The following is a 17,023-nucleotide window of genomic DNA, read 5'->3' on the forward strand; positions in this document are numbered from 1 at the left end:
AGTCGATAACCGTATATTATTTGAGAAAAATGAAAAGGGGGACGAAATTTTAATCAGAAAACTGTCGCTAGGGAAACGAACGGCCCGCCATCCGACAGCGTGAACGTTTCTTCTTGCAAATCATTGGTGTTTCTATTAACATCAAAAAAATTAAAATTAACGCAATATTCGTAGTTTTCTAATTATAATATTTTTTTCACATATATTTCTTTATTATTGAATTAAATATTAATTCAACAATTATTACCCATCGGGGTTTAAAATATTAAAATATTATTGGCTTAATTATTAATATTATACAATTACTAAAATTTATTATATTTGCATCTGAATAAATCTGAAACAATTTTATTTCTCCTAATTTTATTAACCAAACAATAATTAAGTCCATAATATCAATTTAATTATTGATTCAATAAATTGTCTCCAATAATTGTGCCTTGCTTCAGGCTTAAGACACTGTTTGCTTAATGTTATCAAAGACGCCCTCTTAAGGAACCTCCTTTCCTCCTAAGATGTACAAGTCTAAGTCTCTCCCTCCCAGTCCACGATTTCTCAGACGGTCTCAGTGTCTTAGAAGCTTGAGACAACGGGACGGTGGCCGTCTTTTATTGAATTCTTTCCTTTTAACGGTAGTCGGGGGAGGGTAGCAGCACTCTGTCTGTGTATGTAAATGTAGCTTAGGGGAGTCTAATCCCATGGGAAGTCGGGCAAGGGACGCGATGGAGAGAACTGCAGTAAACGATATTCTGTCATTGGTGGGCCCACCCTTATCTCCGCTGTACACGCTCCTATATCACCCTTCGATCGCCTAAAATAGAATCCTAAAATCAGAACGTTAATGATGTCGGCATACAAGCTTATAGACTTAACGAAAAAAATCCGGCTAAATTGGCCTGGATCGTATTACGAGAGTGTACCAGTTGAGCAGAATTGAACGAATCAAGCGATTCTTAGTTATCGAGTAATTGAGTTTTCTTCTTGTTACGGAAAAGAAAATAAGTTCTCAAGTATTTATCTTGAGGACGATTCTTTAAGTAAAAATTAGGACAATCATTTTTGTTGATGGGTTGTCCTTTAATCATGTAGTTTGAGAATAGATATTTGAAAGGATATTTATTTGATCAATGTTTATTAATAAGTATTTTATATCTGTTAATAATAAGTACAAGTGGTTTAAAAAGTTTAAATTATATATATCTATATTTTTTTGATTCTTGCTCTGCATTAAAATAGATCAAAATCATTATGTCATTGTAGAGTATTAATATTGGGGATTTAAGAGAGGTTGAGAAATAAAATAGCCCTCAATATTGATAAGTATCATTTCTTCTTTGAGCATTCCGAAGTTAGCCCTTAAAAAAATCTTGATAAAATTCTATTTTTTAATACTTTGGATTGATAACTCGTTTATATAATTTTTTGTTAGAAATTTTATTATATTCAGGAACCGTTTCATCGTTTGTTTCTTTGTATTTAATTAAACAAACACAAAAGAGTCAAAATTGCTTAATATTGCCCTCTTACACCAATACACTTCGACAAAGCTTCCTAAGTATTAATATAGACCTTGCACGGAAATGAGAGGAGAAACGTCAATTGATCTGCTAATCCGCGAAAGCCTCTCAAGATTCGAACATCCTCGATTCACAGAGGCTTTCGAAGGGTCAGTAAATGGTACATATAGCTTTATGTACGACCTAAAGAAAGGGCATGTACACGAGGTATAAATCTGTCATATTTAAGACTCTTCTTTCTTCGACGAGATTATCTCTGCTCGCATTAAAGAGGGCGCCATTGAAAGAGAATCACGAGGACATTTGGCCAAATTAACCTAACCTCTTCTTTCCTTCTCTGTTCTTCTCTGATTCTTTCTTCTTTTTTTTTTTTCTTTTTTTGATTCAATTTTTATCTGCCATTATAACGAGATGTCGAACATTATGGAGGAAAGATCTAATGATATTGTAATTGAAATTCCACTGAAAAGAATATCAGTTTCTTCCATTTAATATTTCACGTGTATTCAGAGGGAAAGGATACTAGCGCGCTCTACACACAACGAGTAAAATTTAATTATTGGATGTTTCAATATTCCCCGAGGGAGTTCAATTTATCTCGTGTGCAGAGTATTTGCGGCACGTCAGGTGGGTTACCTTTAACATTCGAGAAACGATTTATAATTAAATGTCTTTGTAACGTGTTGTGGATGTTTCGCACCTCGTGAGAGGATTTTAACAGCAGGATTCTCGTGGGAAAAATTTAAATTGGTGGAAGCAATGTTTTAAGATAAATTTGTTAAATTTGTAAAATTTCCTGTGACATTAAAGATATTTTCATATTATATATATGTACGTGAATTATGAAAACGTGTAAAAATAATGGACATTTTTTTTTTCAAAAATATCATTAAACCATATTTTGGCTAAATTCTATTCATTAAATTTTTAGAAACAAATTTTTTTAAAAAGTAAATCGGTTGTATTCTATATTTTTGATTGATTTTTGCATAAGAGATTCGTCTTTTATCATTCTTATGATTATATCATTTAAAATATAGAACTGTTAATGAATAATAAGTACTTTTCTTTTTTAAATAAGATTTTCAAGTTTCACATAATTATATTCCGGAACAATATCATATCTAATTAATAAAACCTCGTTTCATCAAAAGCTTTTGATGAGTACTAATATTACTAATTAATTAATTAATTAATTCTATAGAAATAAAGAAAAATATAGAGTTAATTTAATTACATTTTTTATTAATTAATTGTATTGTATTATATTTATGTTGAACCAACCAATGAATTATGTGTGTGGATTACAATAGTGTTTCACTGAAATAATAAATATTATTATTTAAATTATAAAGACTAACAAAGAATAAAGTTTCTCTTGAATGTAGTAATAACCTGTATACCTGTAGTAAAAACCTGATTCTTGGAAGCATTAGGCCCAAGTGGAAAATATTTTTTGGCGCATTTTGATCTGACCTCGACATGTTTAGTCATCCTTTCACCGTTTATTTCATCGTGTAGATACGAAGTACATCCATCCTCACAAAGGTTTCAGAGTCTTTTTCTTTTTTTGTCGAAGATATTCTTTGGTTAAAATTTTATTTTTACAATATGTCAGTTTTCGTGTTACTATTTTTGACGAGGTAATAATTTTTCTTAAAAAAAAAAAATATACGTATTAACCTACGCGTTATTTCGTTATTACGAATATTATTTGTGAAACGATGAATATTTTCAATATTTTCGATATATGCATTTATACGAATTAATGCTGTATTTATACAATGCACTTTCGATACGATACTAATCGCAGGAATTATAAACTTTCATTATAATGCGATTTCGATTATTCGTATCGAAATTTCATATATAGAACAGTAAAATTTCGATAAGCAACTTAATCTGGTAAATTTTGGAAATGAATAGTAAAATCCTCCATACAAATTTCTCGTAATAAAATTTTGTAAAAAAAAATTTTTAGATTCAACAATTTTAGAATTCAATTTCACTAATGGAAAATATTTGTTAAATACACTATTTTCCCTGCACGTGTTGCGTAGAATTTAACACATTTATAATTTTAGAATAAAATTACTAAATCTATAAAACAATACTTTATACTTAACTTTTTTTCCACGAAGAATGGCATAACGACGTAATTTAAAAATTAGAATAATTTATCGATTTATTTCAATGAAACTCGTTCATGAGAGCAATATATATATATATCCGACTAGTTAAACGGTAGTAGTGGCTCTTAAAAAGCCACGATCCCTGGCACCTGTGCCTCTTTTGTGAACGAGACAATCCTGGATCCCTCAAGTGATGTTCATGGGACATCATGATCCGTGGGGTCGGTTTAATGGGTGTCCCTGTGGTGCGGTCACGTGGCCTATATATATATATACATATATCTCTATACCGTATATATAAGTGCGGTTACCTACACCGTATGGGGTGACATACCATTAATAGTATAGTGAATGGTCGTGAATGACGTCATTTTGAATGATTTACAGGCTTTAGAATCGACTTAATTACAAATGGGATCGGAAACTGTATCATCAATATTTTAGATAAATTTTCAGAAACAATATTCCTATTTCTTTCATTTACACGAGACTGTTACACTTTATTGTTCTGCAAAAGAAAAAAAAAAGATATAATAAGACAAAATAATACAGAATCAATTATCACAAATTAAATAATTCCAATAACTTTACAAAAAAAATTTCATCATCGATGTATCATTGTGCACGTACATATGCACACAAATATGTCATCTAAATACTAATTACACGAGTGCAAACACCATCGTATCTACTACTTCTCATCAAGCAACACTCGCTCATAATTATTTCACGAAACCAAGGAGGGTAACACTGGATAGATGGGGGAGAGAGAACGGGTATAAAACATCCGTGGAAAAAAAGAGGAGACGAAGGGAAGTGGAGGAGGAGATGGTGCACAGAGTTGTCCCTATGGGATGGTCACGTGGCCTATATACCATAGGAAGGTAGGGTCTGTATGTACGGCTATGGATAGCACATGACGGTTCCCCATAAATAGTCGGGTGGACGCCGGAATTTCCATTATATCGCGTACGTAGTCCCCATAAACAATATCATCGAAGTCCACGCCGAAATGGCGTTCCCCATTAGGTGGTGTTTGCCTGCAATATTTATTACGGTCACGGTCATTGTGATACGCGGGATTTATGGCCGGGTTTTGTGTTGAAAATCTGCGGCTCGCTTTTGAAACACCGTTTCGAGATGGTTGGAGGAGGGGGAGAAGTTGGAAAATAGTCGAACGATTTCGAGGTTGTGGACGGGTTTTGGAACGTTAACATCGCGAAGCACTCGATCTTCGAGTTTGCTCACGCATTCCAATGAACGTGCGCTCGATATTTTATCGTCGTGTTGGGGGCGTCGATGCTCGTCCAGTATGCGAGAAGGGTAGTTTCAGCGATAGTTGTAATCACGTTCAATTAACGGCATGGGAGTGCATGTAACTGGGAGGTGATATATTTCGAAGTTGTCGTGGACAGTCGTAAACCCGCCCGTTCCTGCAAATTTAACGATGTTATTTGCGTTTTTTTTTCTTCTCGAATCGGAATTTTTGTCAAATAAATTAACCGGGTTATTTTTATTTTCTTTCATCATTTTCTTTATTCTACGTAATTCCAAATCTTTTTGTTTCCTAATAATATTTTTTATTTATTTGATTTTAAGATTTATCCGTATATATTTTTTTTTTCTTGGTCAAAGAGATATTCTCCGATATATTATTATTTCCATTTGAATAAATCGTTTATGACAGTTTTATTGGTGATTCGTGGCAGAGGCTCAAGCCACAATGGTATGGCCGACTGTTTCAAGATATCATTTCGACCGCAGGTGTTGATGCTCTTGGCTCGGTTGCTTGTTACACGAATATTTCATGAGCTCAACGAGTAAGTTCTGCGTCACCCTTCGTAAATGATTCATTCTATAGGAGTGGCGTCTATAAATATATCTCGAAATTACGGTTTCAGAAATTTTATTATTCTTTTTATTCATATCTTTGTTATATTTTATATTAGTTACTTTATGCGATTTGATGATCTTTGTAGATAATTTGTATTGTCGAATGAATTTCAATATTTATAGTTACACAATTTAAAAATTTGTTGATCAACAATCGAAAGAAATATAGGAAAACGATTAAATAATTTCATTCATAACGTGTATCTACAATTTTAATAAAAAAATTCGATTAAATTAAATAAATTTATAAAACTAACTTATTAAAAAGTTTATACTTGAATTGAAATTTATCGAATATAATTACTAATTCATTATTTTTATTTGAAATTTCAAAGAGAATAGAAAAGCTCGATGAAATTGTTTGATTGAAGAAATTAAAAAAACTTCATATTCGACATTTGCACTTCATAAAAATTACCTCAATTAATCTATAACTCATTCAAAATTAATCTATTTTTCACTTGCTTCGTCTACTTCAAATTAACCGTTTCTTCAAGTTTGCATCCGCGTTGGATCCATGGCTTCTTAATGCCAATCAACTCAAAGAAAATTCAATCCTCAACAACGTTTATTAATTAAATACGAAAACGAAATTATCAGCCAAGTGTGTCGAGGCTCGGTGTTGCATAGAAGTTCACGGTTTGTTTAACAATTCCCGTGATCCACCATCCGAATTCTCCCTTGATTAATGTATGCTCCTAGTTTCGTCTTCAGCTCCTTGAAGATCGGCAAAGGCAGGCTCCTCTCTCGGGACCAAATCATGACGAACTTGTATCCCTGGTGGTGTGTCGTACCCTTGGAGCAGACCAACATCCCGAGAACCGTGTCGTACTTGACAGAGATTATAACGTGACGAAAAGGCCCTGGGAATAAAATAAAATTGATAAACTTATTCGCTTTCGACGAGATAAAATTTTCTGTAAAGATCGATCCAACATCTTTCATTTTGTACAGAATCGATTATTCTGATAACATGTGATTGAAAATATTAGTTTTATTATCTACAATTAAGGTCTCTATTATAATTTATTTATTTCTATCGAGTAAAAAGAAAAATTTACCTAATTTTCTCTTCGATCCTTGGAATTGCCAAGTTGCGGCAATATCTTTCCCATTTACGCTTCCATCGATGTTGACGGCAATTGGAATGTTGTTCTTATAACTGATTGCCGTGAATTTCGCCGTGAACGTGTTCGAAGATGTTTGGCTGACCAGAAACTGTCCACATCTACTCAGGCTTGCGTTTATCGGTATTCCAGCAGAGAAATACCATTTTCCTGAAAACTGATATTGGAATAGAGATTCGATATTCGTTTTATTCGTCGCTCGTTATTTTTTATTTCTTTTCTCTTGTTCAATGAGAAATTTCCACTAGAAAAATTTTAATCGTTCTTTCGTTGTTCCCTTTTTCAAAAATATTTCGAGAGCTTATTGCAATTGAACGCAGGTACACGTAAAAAATGATTCAATTTCTATTTGTTTCGTCACATTTTTTTGTAACGTCAGAAATTTCTCGATTATCTAATATACCTCGTCGATTTCCCTTTGTACGCATAATAGTGATGATATATCCGAATTAGAATCGTGCGTACGCATGCAAGTTTGGAAATTAATGCGTACAATTGTGCGTAACGATCCAATATTGACAAGATTCGTGCTCACGTTGAACCGATGATTCCAAATTTATGTGTGTGGATATAGATATGTCATATTCATGGATATCACATGTTCGACGAAACGAACTGGCTTTGAACTGGCCTTATGGATGTGATTATGCGAATGTAATCGTGTTTCTGTTTGTGCACGGTGACAAATATGCTGTTATAGTAATTGAGGGATCAGCTAATCGTACAAGATAATCGATATAATATCGTATTCCTTCTATATATATGCTAAACATTTATTAACAAATAATCACATTTAATCACATTTTCTTTGTGCTTTTATAATTTGAGACACGTGTAAATTGCAAGAATACTTACACTTCTGTTTTTCTATTATTATTATTAGGAAGAATAAAATATTTGTATTAAGTTGTGAATATTAGATTAGGAAGGTATGCAATTGATAAAAATAATCGTATTCTGTCTTCGTTACACTATGGTATCCTCTATCTCCATTTCGTTTCATCTAACACAAATTGCTTACAAATTAATAAATAAGCCTCAACTAGTATTTTATGTATCAATTTTGATTCAGAGTTTCTCGCAAATATATTAACACTTTTTTTTTTCTTAATTCATCTTTAAAATATTTGTATTACTATAATTTACTGGACACATTGTATATCACGACTAGACAACTATAACACTCACTATAATATTTCTGACAAATTACGAGAAAATATAAAAATATTAGTAAAACAAAATTTTTACCCCATTTCTATAACTTGTAAAAATTTTAATTCGAAATTCTAATCGATCTCGACACGACACGTATCATCTACATATTATCCTCTGGTTAAATTAACGTGGAACGGAATCGATACAAACATTACCTGACCCAAGTGCAGCGGCTGTCCAATATCAGGGGAGCACGGTGTGCAATGGCATATGAAACACGCGAGCGTGCAAATCACCGCCGGAAGTATATCACAGGCGCGCAACATTTTTCCGTTTTCGAGGAATTGTTCGCGCACTTTCCACGCGAGGACTGGCTATGTTGGAGACCGTAAACGGGGATTTCAACTCGATTTATCTACGAGGCATTGCTCGTACGAGGGTTCGTCGAACGTGCATATATCGCGACACAGGCGGCGGCGAACGCGTGCTCGTGCTTAAATACCCGTGACCGTTCTGTTTATCGACCCTCCTCCTATTTACGTACGCTCGCATGGCGCTCTGTAAACCGGATTTGTCTTCGGCCGCTCTTCGTTTCTTGAGAATTACGAGAGGCGAGATCAATTACGTTCATGGAATTTACGCTTGTTGAAATTGGGGGGCGCGGGAATTGAAATGGCGAGATGGCGATATATATCTGCGATGATGTATCTGCGAAACGCGTGTGGAGGCGTGTGCGTGATTTCGCTGCGTGATTTGGTTGTTGGTCGGATTATTTATGGGATTTGGTACACGGTGGAAATATTGGTTTTCTGATAACGTAAAAAGTTTTCTTTATTCTCTTGGAATGTTCGTGGAATAGAGTGGTTTATTTATTTAAAGGGGACAAGGGAAGGGGGGTGACAAAGGTGAATTAGCTTGTTTCGAGAAATTTAGAAACGGTATCGAAGAATTAATGGTATTGCAGAAATTACACGAATTCATTTCTCGAAAGTATATTTCAGATAGAATGCTATTAGTTTATTTTATATTTCTGTCAAACATATTATTTAATTACTTTGTTAATTAGATATTTTATTAATTTTAAAACAATTTAAAATTCTTTCTTTACTATTATACACATATTCATATAATTCATATAATAAAAATCGATCGAACGATTAATATATATTATGCATAAAATTGTGTAAATTAGAAAGTCAGTAGTTAGCAAAATTCTAAGTGATAAGTTACTTGGCCAAAATCGTATTATTATTCCAGAGTGGTAACTTTTCAAACTTACTTGATAATCGTCAATCTTTTAATCTCTGTTTGTGAAATGATTCTGCAAAATCTTCTGCACCTCTTTGTAAAAGAAAACTGCGTTTACTGTTTCTACGAAAATCATAATAATCATAATAGTTTACTATCAACGATAATACGAGGAATATACTCCAACAATCGATTCTATCGCTGGTTTATCTTCAATGAGTGTTTATCTATCTCGACAACCAGAAGATAGTGAGAGCTAAGAATAACATTTTGTGATATTTCTGCGATAATTGTTAATTCAACTGCATGCTTTTATCTTTTGACTCGCTCAGAGAGATGAAATTTATCTTATTTTTCGTACAGAAAATGTCTCTGTTACTTTGTGTGCATATTAATACTGTCGAGCAGATAGAAATTAATAAAACATTGGAGAATAAAAATTGTTAAATTAATCTGATCTCTTAAACGTAAAAATCTCATAAATGACATTTCTAATTAAACGTTTCCAATATATTTTTATCTGCCTCATCGACAATAATAAATAATAAAAATGAAATTTTCTACGTATATTTCGACTTATAAAAACCAGAAGAATAATTCCAAAAAAAAGGAAAAATATTAAATATAAATGAAAGATACTCGAGGATCGTAAAATGTGAAATTTTTTTGAAACGAAAAATCCCTAAACATCTCTTAATACCCCCGAGATACCTCCCGTTTAGAATCCCCGTTTCGTCGAACTTTATTGAATCGTTCTGCCTGTCTTTTGTTTCCGGCACGCGATCTTTCTTCGAGGGGCTGTTGGAGCGGACACCGTTACGGTCCAGTTTAATTTATTTGCCGTCATTATTACGTCGTGATTAAACCGACCGTCTCGATTGTCCGGGGGGAGATTCCACTCTGCGGGGGGCGAGCGAGGGGGTCTGACTTTCGGTTTAATTAAAAAAACCAGTGATCGCCGGTTTCCAGAAGTCCCTTGGTCATACTCTTTTTACCCGCGCGTGGGAATCCCTTTCGAGGTCTCCCGGATATTTCCACCAATCGAGTGGAAGGAAGCGTTTTCCTATTCTGACCAATTTGTTTTCATCCGTGGAACGATCTTAAATTAAGGGAAGGGCCGACGGGATGTTTGTTGGACGAGCGAACGCGATCGTGGAACGAGAGGTTTATAGGTGGATGGTCGAATGGTATAGGTGTTATTGGAAGAAGAATTTAAATCAACTTACTTATGAAATATAAAATCGTGTAAAATTGAATTATAAATAAATTTCAAACTTTTCGTTTATTCACAAGTTTTACGTCCTACTTTTCGAAAGTTAAAGTTTTTCAAATTTTTCCAAACACTTCCGTTCATTCGTGCAGGAAACAGCGAAGCAACGTACATTATTTTGCCAAATAAATCTCTGAAACGGAGATTTAAACGTTTTAGCAACGAAAACAAAAGGACGTAATTAGAATGAGGTGGGTGGTCACGACAGAACGCGTTAATTGGAAAATCGTTGGGATAAAAGGTTGCTCGCTAACGAGTCGTCGTATTTTCCTTTTTTTTTTTTTTTTTCGAGTCCATATCCATGTCAGGATACACGCGTTGGAGAAGGAAGGTTCGTTCTGTAGGAAGATACGTATATTTTCACAGCTACGTCAAGACGTGGAGAGAGAGTTTCTAACAAGGTGACCGCAATCTAGCCAGAACAGCACCCAATTAGCGATGACCCGGCTCAATTTCAGTGGCCCTTAAAACTATGAAATTAGTTCTCTCGGCCTTTCCCTTGGAATCACCCTTTTCCATCTCTCCGTTCCTTTCTCTGTTTATTTCAACTCTCTCTCTCTCTTTACGCTTTCGCGGAAGTTGGAACAATGATGTTGATGATGCTTAGTGAAATGACTTGCTTGTTCTGGAAGAAATTTTTACAGCTGTAGAAACAATGCGAATTTATAATAGTATATAATCGGTGATATTTTCTATTGAAAAAGGATCACAAAAAGTTGAAAATTTTGAAATTTATGATTACACGATTAAATGAACAAATAAAATTCATTATTCATCGATTATTAATAAAAATATGTTTTTTTGAGAAAAGAAAAATGTATAGTATATTTTATATTTTGTAATTAATATTACATATATACAACAGGAATTAAAGATATTCCAATCAGTTAATAAAAGAAAAATAATAATAAAGTAATACAAAAATGAATAAAGTAAATATACTAACTCTTTCCATTTCTTTTATCACTTCTCGATGCGACAAGATAAATAAAATAGCGGCATTAAAGCCACTATCCGTGCAAAAATCACTTCCACCCTTTTGCCCACTGTGTAAAGAGATCCCAAGATGAAAAGAATCGTTGTTGAAACGATGGTCTCTGCGATTCGTTTTGGAGAACTTTTGCAAATGTTTCGTGGCTATGAAAATTTTCCAGTATAATGGAAAGACGAAGGAGAGGGTAGGTCGTGGATGAAAATAGAAGAAGAAGAAGAAAAAGAAGATTAATGTAGAGGAGAGACTGTTCTGTATAATTACTTAATTAAATTCATGCATCACGCGGTATTATGGGAGGCACGTTGCGATTTCGCCCTTTGTAACGACCCTTTTGATGCGAAACTCCTATCCTGATGGTATCTCTAGCCTCCCTTCGAAACGGTTACTACGGTCCAATTTCTGACTCATTGATATTGGCCAGGAGATCCTGATAGAGGGTACGCATCGATGACTGATATCGTGGTTCTTCTTTGGGTAAACGGAATCGTTTAATTATGTGAATTATTTGGAGAAGATAAGAATTTTTCTAGGTGGAAGAAATTAGGTAAAACGTTTGATTCTCTTTGATATTTGTATTATTTGTTACGATTGATAATCTTTATTCTTCGTTTAAAGTTATTTTTGGAAAAGGAAATTGTGGAATAAAATCGATGTTAAAATATTGAAATAATTTAATTTAGAAATATTATTCATTAATATTTCTTTCTTCTTTTGCTTTTGAATATCTGAAAATATTCGAAGATTTAAATTTCTAATAGATTCCTTCAGAATAGATAGAAAGCTATCTTTCAAGTAGAGTTATTCAATTTACATAGTTTCTTAAAAGAAACCATTCGAGATTCAAATTCCTCTCCATCCATCCTCTTCTATCGATCTAAATTCCTTCCATCACATATTCTTCCTGAGCTGGGGAAAATTTAACACGAATTAAAACAACCAAAAGAATTAAAATATCACAATTGAATAACTATTGTAATTTGCTTAACAAATAAAACTTCAAATATATTCATAATCATTTCAAGATAATATTGTAAGAATAGATATTTTCCTCACCCATGTCGAATTCCTCGCACAAGAATTCCAAGAACAATTTTTCCAAGAATGAGATAAAAAGCACCCCCATATGCGACGCGATTCATATCTCAATCTGAGAGACACGCAAATGCGCAAACAAGTCGCATACGTCACACTTAACACCCGGGGATGGTTTGGATGGGCTGATATTGGGATCCACGCACACCGTCTTCCGCGACCGTAATACCCTCGAAGCATTTGAATCAATTACTGCCTCGGGGTTCTTAGGCTGCCCCTATCCCACATTACAAACGGGTAGTCCGGCGCAAAGTGAATTAATTAAGTGTCCGTAGGTACGAACGAACCGACATTGCCCTCGTTCAACGTCTACGGGATACTCGCGGATCCATTACGACCCGTTTCGCGATAGGTCTCTGCGCTTATGAACCCCGAAGCATCGTATCCTGACCGCTAGTGATGGGATTAAGTACATCGTAAACAAGGTTTGAACGGATCAAATTAATATCCTTTATAAATATTAGATCAGCCTGTATAAATATCGATTAATAAATATAGAAACTTAATTCTCGGTTGCAAAGAATTCTTGACTGCTAGTGATGGGATTAAGTACGTCGTAAACAACGTTTGAACGGATATCAAATATCCTTTATGAATATTAGATCAGCTTGTATAAATGTCGATTAATAAATATAGAAACTTAATTCTCGGTTGCAAAGAATTCCTGACCGCTAGTGATGGGATTAAGTACGTCGTAAACAAGGTTTGAACGGATATCAAATTAATATCCTTTATAAATATTAGATCAGCTTGTATAAATGTCGATTAATAAATATAGAAACTTCTCGATTGCAAAGAATATTTTCTTATTCGATATAGAATTGAAATTAAATTAAACCGATGAATTTTGGTCAATGATAAGGAAAGAGTTAGGATGTAACGTTTAATTGTTTATATCGCTCATTGCAAAATTTGTATTCGACTCGAATACTGATTAAAGTTATATATATATATGAGGATCGAATTGTCTTGATCTATGCGTACTCGAGCCCATCACTGTTAACCATCAGCCACGACAATCGGTTGATCATACCCGCTTAATTGTTACCGTCGACCCTGTATCACATCGCGAGCCTCGAATCGTCTGGTCGATAACGTCGTTATCATGGAGCACGCGATTATCCTTGTGCCACGATCCCGCAGGACATCCCCGCAGGGATGCGAATATGGGGGTGAAGTTTGCGATCAGTCGAGGTATACTGGATTCTGATCTATACCGTCTCCACGATACGAATTCGGGAACGAGTTACGACGAAATTGGTGGAAAGAGAGGAAAGGTGGCGAGAGTTGAATTGGTGAGGGGCGAGTTTTGATCGTTTTCGTTCATTGAAGAATTTGGAATTTCGAAGGGAGGTTATTGGGAACGAACGAGGAGTTTAAGGGAAAGTTAAGCAAACGAGTTTTGTTTTGAAAATTTTTTAAAACTTTTGGAAAAGTTTGGAGAGATTTAAAGAAATATTGGTATAAATGGATGGACAAGTTTTTAATTTCAAAATGTTTAATTAAATGGATAAAATTAAAGATAGAGGGGAAAAATATAAATATTTTCAAACATTTATATTCACATATTCGTTTAAATAATTATTTTCTAAGAGTGACAAGCTAGATATACTTGAAAAATATATGTCTCCTATATGTTCTTCTATTCTTTTAGAATCAATTTTTATCGATATTATAACAGAAATTCACTTAGTCGAGTTCAGATTTCTAATCAATTTCCCTTAAAATTAATAGAGAAAAAAATTTCTATCGTATAAAAGAATTTTCATTCTCAATCTTACAACCTATAACTCGACTTTTCAATAAGCAAGCGAGATAACAGAACGAAAAATAAAATCTTCTCAAACAGACAGGTCAAATGCGAAAGTAATATCGCTAGAGTTGTATATTCTGTACGAGAGGCGAATGTAAATAAGCGTATATACTCATATACGCATATCTTTGGCTCCGTGTACAAGAGAGACAAACACGTTTACGCATCCCACTATTTTCTATTATATACCTTATCTCTGACGATTAAACTTTTCTCCTCGTCTTCCTTTGGGTTGGATAATAGCCTTGACTCGAGGAAGGGAGAACGACAACGCGCTATTTACATTTTACAAAGCGAAAGTTTATGGTCGATCAGACTGGTCTGCTCTCGTTCTCGAAGCCAAATCGAATTCGTCGAAGATCTTCTCGACTAATGAACCCGATATTGGCACGCGACAAGTAACAAATAGCCTTGCCGGATAAATAAATTTAGCTGGATGAAGGTTGGATCGTGGCCAGGCTGGTTTGTACACTTCGAAGTCATCGTGCTTCGAACTTCCCTCGTAATGATTTATTTTAGAGGGAATGTTCCGTATTTTATCTTCCCCGACAGTGGTTGCAGAAGGGTAATATTATGTAGACACTTCTACTCTCTGAGGGAATGGAGATAATCTATTTCTCATCGTTTGATTTTGATATCTTCGTTTAAATATATATACATATTCGTTATGGGTTTAATTTCAAGAATCCAAGTGTGAAATTTTCTATTGATAATAAATTTTTTAAGGAAACGAAAGAGACGCATAATTTTCTGTATAAATATTTTTAACAAAGGGGAAAAATTAATAAACAAGATTTGTATTATTGTTTAATCTTGGTTCTGATATGTTCTTTTAAAATATGCGCTCTTTAGTTTTGATAGATGTAAATTTCATACCTCTTTACGAAAGTATATACATTTATATAAACTATCTTTTTCTACATCTCATATTATATATTTTCTCGAACGAGAATAATATTAGTACATTTGTATGTAGTTCTTCCTTCCATTTCTTGCATTATCGCATTATCATTTTTATCTCATAAATCATAACTACAAAAGTAAGTGCATTAAAGCGTATTTCTTTTGAAGCGTATCTCATTTCTTTTGGGATCTCCTTTAATACCAAGCTTTTCTGTCTTTTTATAGAATTATATTCGCATTCTTTTACATATGCACATGTAATGCGTGTACTTTTAATCCTATAAGCTTAACAAGTATAATCCTTCAAGATTATAGAAGAACGTTTAATAATTGTAAATTTTTTTTCATCTTATATCATTTCTATTCTTAATTTTTCATTGTAGAAAAAATTTACTACTTTCAACATTTATAATTCAATGAAATCTTCATCTATCAGTCTTCTTCGCGATTTTTTATTTTTCGCGAAATAATATTTTCCACATTTTAAAGAAAAACTATTATTTATTTACAGATATAACGTTTCACAAAATTTCACTCATTATCTTGAGAAATATAATAATTTAATTGCACATAATGTTGTAATAAATTAAAACACATAAAAATATATCCACCATCTTGATAAAATAAAATCCCCCTTTGGGAGATATCCCAGCAGTTAACGTGTCCTGTGCAAACAGTTCCCTTTCACTCGCCAAACTCATTAGATCATCGTTACGATCTCCACGAATCCGACGACATTCGCGTAATTTACGCACTCCAATTATTATCCAGCGAAGTACCCTCCCCTTGTTCCCACGGCCGTGTAACTCGTGGCATCGTCACGGATGATGCATCCCTTGCGAAAACGGGAGGAGGAAGTTGCCTTTCATCGAAATCGGCTTTGCACGGTTTAATCTGCCGCCTTTGCAGGCTTGCGCAATAATTTAGTCGGTGGGAACGACTCTCGCGTTAAAGGATAATGCGCCATATGGCCAGGTTTCTGCGATCCGTGGTCACTGTCAAGGTCCGTAAGGCTGGACCATTGTCGTGGTTGGATGGGGGGAGAATGGAGCTTTTAGCGAAAAAGTGATCGATTAAGATCCCTGTGGGATCTTTAGATTCGCTCAAACTAGTTTCCTCTTGTAGATGTTACATTATATTATTCTATAAGCTTAATATTTTGTTCTTAAGTAAAAGATATAAATAATTTAATAATGAAAAAGTAGTGTTTTTTATTATTCGATAAATTGTCAAATTTCAAAATTCTCTAGTAAGAAACTTTATATCCTTATTTTAAACTGTTTATAATAATTTCTTTCTTTAAGAAAATTGTTTTCTCAAAATTATTCTAAAGAAATATTAAATTTATCAATAATTTACACGTTAGATAATCGTGTATTTAACAATTACTGTCTAATACTCATCATTTTATAATTCGTTGCCAAGCACAAATTCGTATTGCCATTTTTCTTATCATAGATAATTGCACACGCAATATCAAACACGAATATACAAGAATTCCACAGAATTCAAAAAAATCCTTTTGCGCTCGCGCTCATTTAAATGCAACAATCCTTCGATATATGAATTCGAATATTCCATCCAAGCTCGTCCAGATGCTCGTACGTATCCATGTGTAAACACGTATCCGTCCAACAATTCTCAATTGAATTATCACGAGGAGCCGGTCTCGCGCGGCAGATTAAATCGAGCGCGAGTAGCTGCATTCTGCGGGCCGATAAGCGTTAGAAAGGGGGAGGGCCCGTGATCGGATGGAAGGAATCGGTCCGGTTGAAGAGAGGGGACCGTCGAGAGGGAACCGGCGCCATTGCGGCGAACCGCAGTCCCGGTGTTAGGCAGCTCGTGTTGCGGCCGCGTTTCGAAAAGTTTGAGCGTGGAG

The 17,023-nt window shown here is 34.2% G+C and overlaps 2 protein-coding genes across 2 annotated transcripts in view; one reads left to right on the plus strand and one right to left on the minus strand.

The window, feature by feature from the left end:
- The window catches only part of LOC102679691, a 136,852-nt gene that overhangs the window by 54,773 nt on the left and 65,056 nt on the right, over positions 1-17,023 (plus strand). The gene's annotated exons all lie outside the window — the stretch shown is intronic.
- On the minus strand, positions 6,093-8,397 carry LOC102678061. The gene is made up of 3 exons (XM_006612640.2): positions 8,040-8,397; positions 6,604-6,826; positions 6,093-6,405 (listed from the first exon to the last, which is right to left on the minus strand). Exons 1-3 carry the CDS (start codon positions 8,148-8,150, stop codon positions 6,188-6,190), a joined length of 552 nt encoding a protein of 183 aa, XP_006612703.1. The 5' UTR covers positions 8,151-8,397; the 3' UTR covers positions 6,093-6,187.

This window comes from Apis dorsata, unplaced genomic scaffold, assembly GCF_000469605.1.
Source record: "Apis dorsata unplaced genomic scaffold, Apis dorsata 1.3 scaffold_117, whole genome shotgun sequence".
In the NCBI taxonomy this organism is placed as follows: domain Eukaryota; kingdom Metazoa; phylum Arthropoda; class Insecta; order Hymenoptera; family Apidae; genus Apis; species Apis dorsata.